The following is a 12,812-nucleotide window of genomic DNA, read 5'->3' as shown; positions in this document are numbered from 1 at the left end:
AACTGTTTTACTCCTTTGCCTTCTTCTAGTCAGCAACTCCCCCAAGGGTAACTGCTATTCTGACATTTAATATCATAGAGTAATTTTGCCTCTTTTTGTACCTCATATGAATGGGACATACTCAGCGTGTGCCCTTCTGTGAGATTCTTCCACATGCTCTCTGGAGATGAAGACCTGTCATTCTCACTGCTCTACAGCATTTTGCGTGAATAGACTACGATTTATTTGTCCATTCTACCGCAGATGGACATTTGGCTATTTTCTAGGTTTTGGCTATTGTGAATAGCATTGTTATAAACATCTCATGCATGTCTTTGGTTGGACATATGTAAGCATCTCTGTTGGTATATACCTAGAAAGGGACTTATGGAGTCATGGGGTAAAAACATTCAGCCCTAGTAGCTACTGCCATATAATTTTCTGGAAGTAGTTGTACCTCTATCCTTTTTAAAATTTAATAAAATTCAAAAGTACCCTATGAGATAGATATTATAATTCCCATTTTTTTGGATGAACAAACGGAGGCTCAGAGAGATGCCACAGGCTGAATAGAAATAATAATAGGTCTGAGTTTAAATGCAGCCCTGTCTGATGTCAAAGCCATTGCTGTGCATCATTACCCTGAACTACTTTCACATCTTGGAGAGAATTCATGCCTTTACCTTCTTCACTGCCTGCTGTAGAGTCTTCATTGTTGCATTAAGGTAGGGAGGACAGCATGTGAAGCTGCCCTAATCATATAGTGTCAGGAGGGGCATAGTTTAGTCAACTTAGTGAATCTCTGAGGCTATTGTATAAGACCAAGCCTGCCTTCCCCTCCAAAGCACCTAGGGATAGAGCATGCCCACATCCTACGCTTTTGCCCAGGAACATGGATGAGTGGGGGTGTAGAGCACTGGTGGTGGGGGGGTGAGCCATCTGACACATGTCTCAGGTCACAGGGAGTCCTGAGAGGTATGGGTGGCCATATGAAATGAAATCTTCTGTCAATGTGTCAATTACAGTGTTTTTGGAGGTCTAGTAGCCTAATTAAAACTTGCTTAAATGAAAAAAAAAGTTGTGGTTCATACAGTGGAAGTCCCAGGATCTATTGGACACTCGGCTTCAGGCCTGTCTGCATCTAGGTGCTAAAACCTCACTAGAAATTTGTCTTTAGCCATCTCTTGGCTCTGTTTTTTTCCTTGTTGTCTTTATACTTAGACAAGATCATCTTGGTATCTATCATCAACTCTGGGCTTCATTCTAACAGTTTGACAGCATGGTGAGAAGAGAGGACCTTTCTATCAATAATTCCAGAAAAAGGCCCAGGGTTAACTCTGATTTGACTCTATTTGGTGGACAAGTTGGTCCCTAAACTAATGGCTGTGGCACGAGATTGGAATGTTCTAATTAGGATCTGGGATTGAGATAAACCACACCTGAATGACCAGGACTGAGATTGGTAGTGAAAGTCATCTTAGCTTCAGAGTGGAGTGGGGATGTGGTGAAAGTGGGGTGAGTAAAACCAACAGAGAGCTATTTTATGGATTTTCTGGTTCTGGTGAAGGGAATAAGAGGGAAATAAATGAGCATTTCTAGTGGAAATATGGCAAGCAAGTCTGAGGACTGTGGCATACCAGCAAGGGCTGGGCACGAGGACAGTCACCATCATGCCTTCACATACCCATCCTGGCTCTAGACACAGGCCCCATTTTCTCCTGCGTCTGTCTCAAGAAGTGGAGGATATGGAGGGAAGGGGTGGAAGGGCAAATGGCAGCCAGCTCTTCCAAGCCAGGCCTCATGCAAATAGCCCACAAGTCGCAGTTGTGAGAGCCACACCCCGCCCCCAACCCAAGCAGTTGGATTGTGAGACATTTGCAAAGATGTTAACCCCATGTAAAAAGTGTGCCATTTGATAATTATGTAAATTAGCTGGCAATTAGATAATGTCACTCACTTTCCCTCTCCTGCTAGATTCCCACATAACAGAAAAGCGTTTGTGCTTCTACGCCAGCCCAGACACTCTGTGCAGGCTCTAGGGCAAACCACTTGTACCGACAGCTGCCTGGGCCATCCTGTGGCTCAAGAGAGAGTGGAAGTAGGCTGACTGGGTGGAGAGGGCTCTCTGCTCCCATTTTCCCACTTCTTGAGCCTTGTGTATCCCTGCTAGAAGGCTAGAGAAGGCTGAAAAATAAACACCTGGGGCAACTGGCTTGAGGCCTGTGCTACTTAATGTAAGGTCGTCTTTAGCTTTTGGCCATATTGGCAATTTCCCAGAGGCCATGGGAATGTCCACAATCCAAGAAAGCAATGGAAAGTCTTTAGGAGAGAATGTGGGCAGATTATAGGGTGTCAAGTCTAGATGAACCCAATTCTGATGTTACCAGTCCTGAAATCAGATTCTTCCTGGCACCTGTGGGAAAGAAAACTTGGTTTTCCTCAGATAGCCTTTTTGATCCCCTTTGATGCAGGGAGGGGAACATGGGTATCTCCAATACTGGTCTGGGCTGGAGGGAAGGACTATGAATCTGACGTGAAAGACTCAACAGGCCGGATGGAGTTGCCACCCGAAAGCAGGCTGGGAAAATTCCCTTGATCTTCCTTATAGGGGAGTGTTCTGGAATGCTTAGTTCTTAAATCATAGGTTTCTTCATATAACTAGGCATATGCTACTTTGCCTTTTGGGATCATCTGAGGTTGGCATCCAGAGAAGTGTGGGAGGTCAGGACTGCCGTCATTGTGTAAAGTGAGGTAGTATGGAGGCCACTGCATAGAATAGAAGTCAGATGATGCATGGGGATGCTCTTCAGCTTCTGTTTTTACTTTCCATTCTCTCTACATACGTTTCTTGAGCTCCTGCTCCATGCCAAGGCCCTGTGGCAGGCACCATGGTGAAGCAGACCCTGTCCACAGGGAGTTCTCCATCAAGTTTTCAGAGCCTGAGCTCTTCGTTGCTGTGCTTTGTATCTCTGAAGCACACTTGAACCCTCTAGGTTTTGATTGCTTTAAGAACAAGAATGTTTTTTTTTTTTTATTCTGCTTTGATAGAGCAGTGTCTGGAATGAATCAGAGCTCAATAAACAGATTGAATTGAGCAAGTCATTTAATTTATACAGACAAATACGTGACTTACAGAGGTTCAGAGGTGACTTGATAGATAGTATAGATCAGTCTGGAAGTTTCTGGGACTGTCTATTTCAAGGGTTTCCCATGTCCTTGCTCATCCATAACACTGAGACCTCCTTCAACATGTCCTTTCCTCCCACAGGTCCTGCATTGGCTTTGGCCATCTGAGCCTAGGCCTTCCCTGTCAGCCAGTGTACTCCCTGGTTTAAACTGGCAGGACAGGGAGAGGAGAGAGAAGTTCCCCCACCTCCCCAATAGGTGAAGCAACCAGGGTGGTGTCACTGAGAAAATTTACCCAAGCCTCTTGGGCTTACACACACTGAGCTCCTTTATGGCCACATGATTTTTATATTCTTGGCTCATCAATAATTCCAGGATTGGAATACCTCCCGTAAGAGGCTTATTCTTTCTGCTCACACCTGCCTTGCTCCCCCTTTTCTTTCTCCTCCCACTAACCTAAATCAAATGCATGACATGGGGAGGGGACAGAGGAGCAGCTGTCTTCTGAGCATATTTCCTGAAAGGGGCCCCTTTCAACAAGTTGATTTAAGGAAATATGTGAACGTGGCAGTTGTTGAAACCAGAAGGAGTCCTCTTTTCAGAACCAGGGTTTCCTCTCTCCCTGGGATGTTGCCTTTTGCCTTGGTTGGCATACTTCACCTCACACAATGGTCACATTCATCGAGAGTGGGTCATGTCTCATCACCTAGCCTCCTGATAATCCACCCCTGGCTTCATGTCTTCTATTCACTCCACCCTAAAAGCATCGGCCTACTTGTTGTTCTTCACACATACCAGTTTGCTCTAGTCTCAAGGCCTTCGTTACTATTACTTCTGGGACACTCTTCCCATGGCTAATTCCCTCACTCTCTTTCAGGGTGTTCTTTAAATCTCACTTTCTCAAAGAGTCGGATTTGTGGTCTTTGACTATTTCCATGGTGTAAATACACCTAGCATAGTTGGTTCCATGCTGCTAAAGTGACCTTAACCAGTTCAAAAATTTCTGATGTTTTAACGGTTGGCTCCGACAAGCCCACATGATTTACACTTCCATGCTGCTGTGTCTGTATTCTAGTTAAGCATCTTTTGTACTTCTGGAGGTAGTACATGCCACACTTCGGGAAGCACTGCTTGGACAAAATCATGTATAGAATAAAGGCTTTCCTTATGTTGGATTCAATCAACCTCTTGGTTTGATCTGTTTGTTCAGTGGGCATAGATGTTTGTTCCTGGTTAAGGAACATTTTCCTCTTCAAAGCAGGGGTAATAACCAGCTTTGCTAATGGCATCATCATAAAAATCGTGGACAGTAATGGTCTGATAGAGACTGTGGTGAATTACCGAATGTGCCAGTTAATAAGCAGCAATTTGAACAGCTCTTGGAAATTATACTCATTGCTCTTATGTGAACAAAGAAGTCTCCACTTGGCTAGGTGGGCCAGAGTCTGCCTTCAACATCTAGATCACCCACTTGACTGGGTTTTTGTGCACTTCCAATCAGTACAAAACATATGGAATGTGCTCTAGGTCTGTTGTATTCCTCATTTGTTGTTCATTCTGAAGTTGTTGTAATTTTTTTAAAAAAGTACTTGTGGTTTTATATACTGCCCCTACTCCACAGACGTACATACACTCACATCAACAACAGTTCTTCCTATCCCTTTGTATCCAAAATAAGAAAGTAAAGAACCTAGTGTTTATTGATAACCTGCTATCATGCCAAGATCTTCCATACATGATCTCATGGTATCCTCTCTCCAAACTTAGAAGTTATTTTCCTCTGCTTTATTAGGGAGGGAATAGAAGCTCAGATAGGTTAAGAAATTTGCTCAAAGCTCAACATAAAAGAACCAGGTTTCAGACACAGCCTTTCTTTTTTAAGTCTCAAAACATTTTTTCCTGTAAGAACTTTTCACCAACATTTATTAAAAGATGAGAGTTGTTTTGTTCGTTACTCACTTTCTAATTTATTTTTGCTGATTTTTATAAATATTTCTTTCACAAACTTAAAAGTGGGAATCTGTCTTAGGCCGCCTACACCCAAGCATTGGATTGTCAAGTTGAAAAAGAAAAATCTAAAAAGAAATCAATGTCATTTCATGCCTCTTAATAGGTAAATAAGTTAAAATTATGTGTGTGTATTCAAGTGTATGAAATGTTAGTACTTAACTTAAAAATAAATTTTAGCTATGTGACCCTGTGATATGAATATTGTAAAAATGTGCTGATACGGCTTTGGGAGTTTTGTACTATTTTTGCATATGGAAAAACTGCGTGCATCATTAGGCACTGAGCTCAGGGTCCTGCAACGGCTCTGGAGGAACCTGGGCCCTCTCTCCTGTTTGAAGCACCAGGCACTGGGGGAATCCTTAGAATAGCCAGACTCATAGTCAGCGCTCCATCAATATTTGTGAATGAGATGCAGTATTTTCCTGACACCGCCCTAATCTTTCTTTCTTTTCTGCCCGCACCCCTTCTCCCTGCAGATCTTTTTCTGGAGTCCTGAGAGGCAGGTTATGGGCAGGACTGCCTCTGGTCTGCACCATGAAGTCTGAACCTGCTCCCGCTCTGCCCTGGGCCCTGCTCTGCCTGAGCACTCAGCTTTGGGCTGCCCTGCTCCCTGCAGCCCCCCGCTGCTAGGAGGTAAAACTTCAGGACTGGTCCTTGGCCTGTTTTTGCCTTTCACCTGGCTCACCTCACTGCTCACGCCTCCTCCATCACGGCACCCCCAGCCCAGCCCTCTCCCCGGCCTCCCCGGCTGGGGCATTTGGGGGTCCTTTGGGAGGAGTGCAGTGCTGAAGGCTTCCTCCTGCCGTGGACCTTCTTCTCCTTGAATCAAGGCCTCCGGATCCACATGGATAGCTGAGATCTTTTCTTGGAGAAAGACACTTTGCTCCTCACTCTAATCCCACATTTTCCCACTCGACTTTCCTCCTCTTCTGCTGCCCGGTCTTTCCCCCCTGCTTCTTTACTGGATTTCTTGCTCGTGCACCCATCTGGGGCCGTCTTGTTCACTTTCCTTCTTCCTCACCCTCTGGATATTTGTGCGTGTGCCTCCTTCCCTTTGTGTGCTCTCTGTACCCCCCTACCCATCTCCTCTTCCTCTCTCCCTTCCCGCTGCCAAGGGGGATTGTTCCCCTCAGGGCTGTTCCTTGCCAGTCTGCTCCTCTGGCCTCAGTCCTGGCAGCCACAATGAGCTTCACTGCCCACTCGGTTTTCTTCACCCTGAAGGTGAGTGTCCTGCTGGGGTCACTGCTGGGGCTCTGCCTGGGCCTCGAGTTCATGGGCCTCCCCAACCAGTGGGCCCGTTACCTCCGCTGGGATGCCAGCACGCGCAGTGACCTGAGCTTCCAGTTCAAGACCAATGTCTCCACGGGGCTGCTCCTTTACCTGGACGATGGCGGCGTCTGTGACTTCCTCTGCCTTTCCCTGGCAGATGGCCACGTGCAGCTCCGCTTCAGCATGGACTGTGCAGAGACCGCTGTGCTGTCCAAAAAGCAGGTGAATGACAGCAGCTGGCACTTCCTCATGGTGAGCCGGGACCGCCTGCGCACGGTGCTGGTGCTTGACGGTGAGGGCCAGGCGGGCGAGCTGCAGCCCCAGCGGCCCTACATGGATGTGGTCAGTGACTTGTTCCTTGGCGGAGTCCCCGCGGACATACGACCTTCTGCCCTGACCCTTGATGGAGTACAGGCCATGCCCGGCTTTAGAGGATTAATCCTGGATCTCAAATATGGCAACTCAGAGCCTCGGCTTCTGGGGAGCCAAGGTGTCCAGTTGGATGCTGAGGGACCCTGTGGTGAGCGTCCCTGTGAAAATGGTGGGATCTGCTTTCTCCTGGATGGCCACCCCACCTGTGACTGTTCCACCACTGGCTATGGTGGCAAGCTCTGCTCAGAAGGTAAGACCTTCTTCCCAAGTCCTCTCTTACTAGAGACCCACCCACTGCATTGGGTGAGGCCAAGACCATGGATAGAAACCACCACTATCGTTGAAGGGCATCTTTAGCTACATGTTGGATAATTGGGTCCCTTTCCCTGAGGAGGTGGTGTACATCCTTCGATTGCTCTCAATGGAAAACCCATCAGATCTTGGCAAGGAGAGAATCCTGGCTACTCAACCATGGGCTTCTTACTCAGATGTTTGGCTGTACTCAAAGGGCTAGATGGAGCAGGCTGAAGGATGTGTGCCCCAGATCAGCTGCTTCCACTGCAGACAGCAGGGTTAGCACAGAGCAAGAATCTGATAGAAATGGGCAGTGTGGCTATCTCTGTCCCTCCTGATCCCTTGAGAGTTGGGCCCTTGGGATGGGTGGGACACTCCTCATCACTTCCTCCTTAGTCCCCAGGAAAAAGAGTGCCCATGCCAAGGAGAATGAGGGTGGATGGATTGCAGGTCCATTCTTGGCCCACTATCATCCCAGCCCTTCCATTTGCTTCTCATCCCACAGTCTTTGGGGAGATGCCTGGAGGGTGGAGGAGGCAGCTGGGGATGGGACTACTCACCTCCTCATTCTAGCGGCAGGATTTTTCGTATGAGGTTCCTCTTTCCTGTCCTCCTCCTCCTCTCCATGTACTGAGAATGGTCAGGAAGGCACAGAGACTGACAGGAGCCTTGTCTAGCCAAACCCCCAAGGGGGCTGGCAATACTCAGTATAGCCTTGACGAGCCTCTCAAGTTCAACCACAGCTTCCCAGGGAGAGGGAAGGTGAGGCTCATGCCTGAGGACTTAGATTGCCCTCACCTTATTCACCAAATTCTGACTGTATGGGATTAGATCCGAGAGAAGTGGCCCAGACTCTACTTTGACAAGTACCTAAAATCCAGATTCATGGACTCCAGGACTCATTGAAGGCCTGGCTTTCAGCAGGAGGAAGCACTGAAGTGACAAAGAATGTGAGAACTGACCACAGGGGTATGCATGTTGAGAGGCTGGAATGAGGAGGAGGCAAAGAAGTTTGATTTTCTCCTTTTTGAATCAAGCCCTGGATTCTTCTAGAAATGTTTTGCCATCCCATTCTGGTCTCCCAGGAAGGTGGTGGGATGGTGTAGGGCAAAACAGTGTTCTCAACCTTGGCTTCGCGTATTAGGATCACTTGCAGGGTGGTTTAAAAACTCCCAGGCCACCCTATGGGCTAATTCAATCAGAATTTTGTAGGGGGTGGGATCCAATGTGTATTTTTAAAGCTTCCCAGATGATTCTGCTGTGCAGCCAAGATTGAGAACCAACAGGTCAAGGGAGGTCAGGTAGGTGGGGCTAGGTGAGTGTCCCAGCACTGACTTCCAGGATTTTTTCATTTTGGTGAGGCCCCTGCCTTGGGATTTGTAATTAAAAATAGTGTCTGTAGGTGTTCCTCAAGCCATCCCATAATAGCCCAACCCCTAAGCAGGTTGTAATTCATATGAATTTTAACCACTCCTATTAAAAATGGTTTTTTTTTTAAATCAAAGCTAAGTTTATTTCATAGGTGGTGGATGCTGGAGAGTAGGACACTTCGAGGATCTTGTTGGAGACCCCTTTGTAGGTCATGTAGGGGCTATTGTGGGAGCCCTTCCCAGGTCTCTGCTGCTTCTTTCCTCTGCTGGGCTGGGCATCACATCTTCCCTCCTGTGGCTGGGCTGCGGGAGAGGGAGATTCAAGACATGCGTGCCTCTTTTTATTCGCTTCTTTTTTTCCCCATGGAGCCCATTGGAAAAGTGGATGGGGAAGAGGACCCGAGGCCACCCCAGCCCACAAAGCCACTTTGGGAATGTGGTTATTGAAGCACTTCTTATAAGCAGGTGCCTTCTGGAGCTGACTCGTTCCAAAGCTTCTTCGCTTTGGAGAAAGTTCTGCCTGAAGACGCTGACATCTTGTTCGCCCAAAGGGTCTGCTCTGTTCTCAGAACTTGCATTGAAAGCTGGCATTCTTCCTTTCTAGGGACTAGGGTGTTTGCAAGTGTGTTGTTAACTTGCTGATTATCCCTGATTGCATTCTTTGTGTTTAAAAAGAACTCATTTCCTCTGGGCAGGTCTGGATCAGCACTTTTCTGCAGGAAGAATTTCCATACTGTATATGTATATGATTTGTCTTTTCTCTCTCTTTTGGGGTGTGTGTGTGCGTGTGTGTGTGTGTTTCAGGTCTCCAGTAGCATTTCTTTAGAGCAGATTGTAGGCAGTCAATTTTTTAATAGCTAAATACAACATGGATATTTTAATAATAGTTCTTTCTGCAGGGTTCAGATCGTCTAGTGGCTGTGGATTGATACCTCTATCTGAAGAAGGCAAACACAGAGCACAGCTCATTTATTCTCCTGATACATAAATAGAGTAAATGAACTCTGTCGTAACAGTAACAGTTGGCTGGCTTGGAACAGAGCAGTGCAAAGGTTGAGGTGAGGGTGGGTGTTGGGAGAGGTATCAGAATTGACTGTTGATAACTTGGAGTCTGTTGATCCTGGTAATTGTCATCATGTCTAATCAGTCACAAAAAACACATTACAGGCTTTTAGAAAATACCTGTTCTCTGTACACATAGTTAATTTTTAGCTAGTAAGCAGGAAAAGCTCACCTGTAAAATATTAAGGGGGACAAATTTAAGCAAATGTACCTAAAACAAGATGAATAGTCTAAACAAATGCCTACCCATTTGTCTAAAGATGATGTGGTGAGGTTGGCTGTGAGGATGCATCCACTCCCTACTCTGCCTCCTTTCAGTTGTACACGTCATAGACCGGAAACCAGCATACTTATTCCCAGCTGTTGGTCCTGTGTGCCAGGCATCTATCTGATTGTCCTGATTTGTAGGATAGGCCTTGACATTTGATTGTGTGAGGGCTTGCACCCAGTTTGGAAGATCCATTTTTTACTTCATGCTTTAGCAATTCAAGAGCAGGAAGAGCTGGGAGGTCTCCTGCAGCTTCAGATGGATGTGGTCGGGGCCTATCAGAGGCGATCTCTGTGGTCCATTAGCTTCTAGCATGCTGGCGGCATTGATGTTTGCTTGGCCTGTCTGGCTTTCCATGCCTTGATGGCTCCAGAATATCTCTGTGCTGCACCCTGGGAAGAATGCACAGATGGGCCTATCTCCCCTATGTGCTTTGGGCTCTTCTGATCCCCCATTGGGTGTCTTCTCTAGGAAGAACCTAGAAGATACTGGAGATGGTTGCTGTGGAAAAGTTGGGCCTAGGGGTTGGAGGTCCTGGACTCACTATCTTCTTTCATGTGGTGAAATGTTATTTTCTCTGGCTGCAGACTGAACTCCACACATCCTACTTGAGAAAAACTTCATTCCTAGGCTCCTAACTTAATTAACGGTCACATTGAACATTCTGGCACATGGTGGAGAAAAGGTCCCAGATTTTTACTTCCAGGTGTTATGTTTGTAAACAAAATGTTCCGGTGCTCAACTTTGGACTTGTTTGTGTAATCTTGCCTTTTTAGTAAGGGTCTTAGAGGACAGAAGAAGTGCAGGTAGTTCAAAATGATTTTAAAATTAAACATATCTATTTTGGAATATAGTCGAGCTATGGCACAGCATATTCACTGGTTTTGATCTAGCCCAGTCTCCTGTTACCAGTATCCTGGAGCTCACTGGGCAATGAAAAGGTATCCTGAGCTCCCCCAAAAGAGCTGTCCCCTCATGGGTCATTGAGAGTTTATTATTACCTTGAAATGAGTTGAAATTGATACTTTATTTTTAAACCATTCTTAGTTATGAATATGCATGTATTGAATTTCTTAACAACCTTATGGTCATGAAGAATTGATTTGCTCCCAAGGTGTGTACATTTCAGTAATAGTCTTACTGAGGAGCTCCTTGAGTATGAAGTCAGCCTGTTGCAGGTGGGGTAGGGCCAGGGAAAGATGGAGAAGGCATCACATGTTGATTTATCCTCCCAAGTCTCATTAAATGGGCCTACCTATATCACATACTACTTGTGTGTCCCCACTTTTAGGTTAATTCAGTGAAGAGTCATGAGGTCCTATTCAGTTGGGGGAAAAAATGTTCATTGTCTGTCTCTTCCTGCTGACTTGGGCAGGTGCCCAAACCAGAAGCTGCAGTCTTGAGTCTTAGCTCTTAACTTCTCAGGTGGTGTGATCCGACAGTGAGGTACAGCGGTGGGTGTTGGTGGAAGGGGCCCGAGCCTTATTACAAGCACACCGTTGAGTGGTACCTACTGGCCTCCCTTTCCCATCCCTCTAGCTGTCTGCAGCTGCAGGTTGGTTGGATTGATGGCTCAACACCACTGTGTGGCCTTGGTATGCCTTCCTGAAAGTGAATTTTAATTACTTTTCTTTTTACTGAGGATTTTGTGACTCTTCCCCCATTTATCCAAGCCAGAACTGGGATGGAATGATGTACCAAGAGACTGTTTTCCCCTGAGCATTTACCAAGGGCCAAAGGCTTCCAATGCTGAAGTTAAGGTTCTAGTGATTGCCCCAGCTGATCCTCCATTTCTGGGCATTTGTGTAAAAACACAAACATCTCCCTCCCCATCCCCAGTGCACATCCTGCTGGAATTGTAACATGGCAGTGTTGTTCCTAAACCATGTCAACCCTGCATGGCTTGGGGATAGGGGTGGGGGTGGGAGCTGCAGGGGAGTGGTGAGCAATCAGTAAAGACTATCTCTTCAGAATCCTTCTCCCCAGTATGGAGACTGTGGCACAGAAGCAAGGGCTTACAACATGCACAAAGGAGAACTGCGGCTTCCGAGACTTGATTCCCACCCAGCATTCAGGCGTTAGGTGGGACCAGCCCAGCCAGCCAGCAGGGGCTGTCGCTAAACGGAGCCTGAATAGGGGTCTGATTGCTCCTTTTTCCTCCTCTCCTTCTGATTACCAAGTGAGATTTCCTGGGTATGCTGTATGCTAAATGGTAGAACAGCCGCCTGCCACTTGCACCAATTATCCCTCTTTTAACTGCCGAGGGAAGAGCAATTTTTTTATACCCCCCACCCCCCACCCCACAGTAGCATCTCTGCCTCCTTTAAAGAAATAAGACTGTTTTTCCTTGTTCCCCCTTCAGGGGGGTGAGAACAGTCTTCTTTCTCCCTTCGCAGAATCCATACACCAGCTGCAGGCTACAAAGGGGGTGGACACGGGGTAAATGCTTCGTCCGAATTCAGTGGGGTTGAGGGTTACCCAGGCATTTTGCCAAGAGCCTTGGAGTGGCACGTGAGCTTGCATTTGCATTTGGTAATGAGACACCACAGGCCCAGCACCAGGGGCTAATTATCTTCATGGCCCCTATCTTCCTTTGCAGGCTGTCAGGGAAAGATGGTTTCCAGTTCCTAGGGCAGCTGCCCATCAGCTGGGTCCTCTGCCCTCTTTGCGGGACAGAAGAGATAGGGTGTATGCTTGGGGGATGGGGCCAACATACTCTCCCTGCAGTGGGTGTCCTGTGCAACAAGGCCCAGAGGTGGAACTTGAGCGAGAGGCTTCAGGGCAGGGCTGTGAGGGTCAGGAACCCTTCCTTGGATAAAAATAATAATGATGTCAGTATTACTATTATCGAATGCCATCATGTGCCTGACAGCCTAGGTGCTTTATGCGCATTGTCTCATCTAATCCTCACGGCACTCCTATGTGGTTGATATCATTAACTAGCCCCACTTTACAGATGAGGAAAGTGAGGAGCAGAGAAATTTGGAACTTGAAGAAGGTTTAGTGTAGTCTTAAGAGCATGGCTTCTGGAATGAAAAAGACTGGACTTCAATCTGGGCCTG

The 12,812-nt window shown here is 46.8% G+C and overlaps 1 protein-coding gene across 1 annotated transcript; it reads left to right on the top strand.

The window, feature by feature from the left end:
- Positions 1–5,464: 5,464 nt before the first annotated feature.
- Positions 5,465–10,062, top strand: LOC125910296 (neurexin-3-like). Its single transcript, XM_049614080.1, has 2 exons — positions 5,465–7,006; positions 9,965–10,062. Exons 1-2 carry the CDS (start codon positions 6,298–6,300, stop codon positions 10,060–10,062), a joined length of 807 nt encoding a protein of 268 aa, XP_049470037.1. The 5' UTR covers positions 5,465–6,297.
- Positions 10,063–12,812: the final 2,750 nt, after the last annotated feature.

The sequence above is a fragment of the Panthera uncia genome (genome assembly GCF_023721935.1).
Source record: "Panthera uncia isolate 11264 chromosome B3 unlocalized genomic scaffold, Puncia_PCG_1.0 HiC_scaffold_1, whole genome shotgun sequence".
In the NCBI taxonomy this organism is placed as follows: domain Eukaryota; kingdom Metazoa; phylum Chordata; class Mammalia; order Carnivora; family Felidae; genus Panthera; species Panthera uncia.
This window is presented reverse-complemented; position numbering and strand designations above follow the sequence as displayed.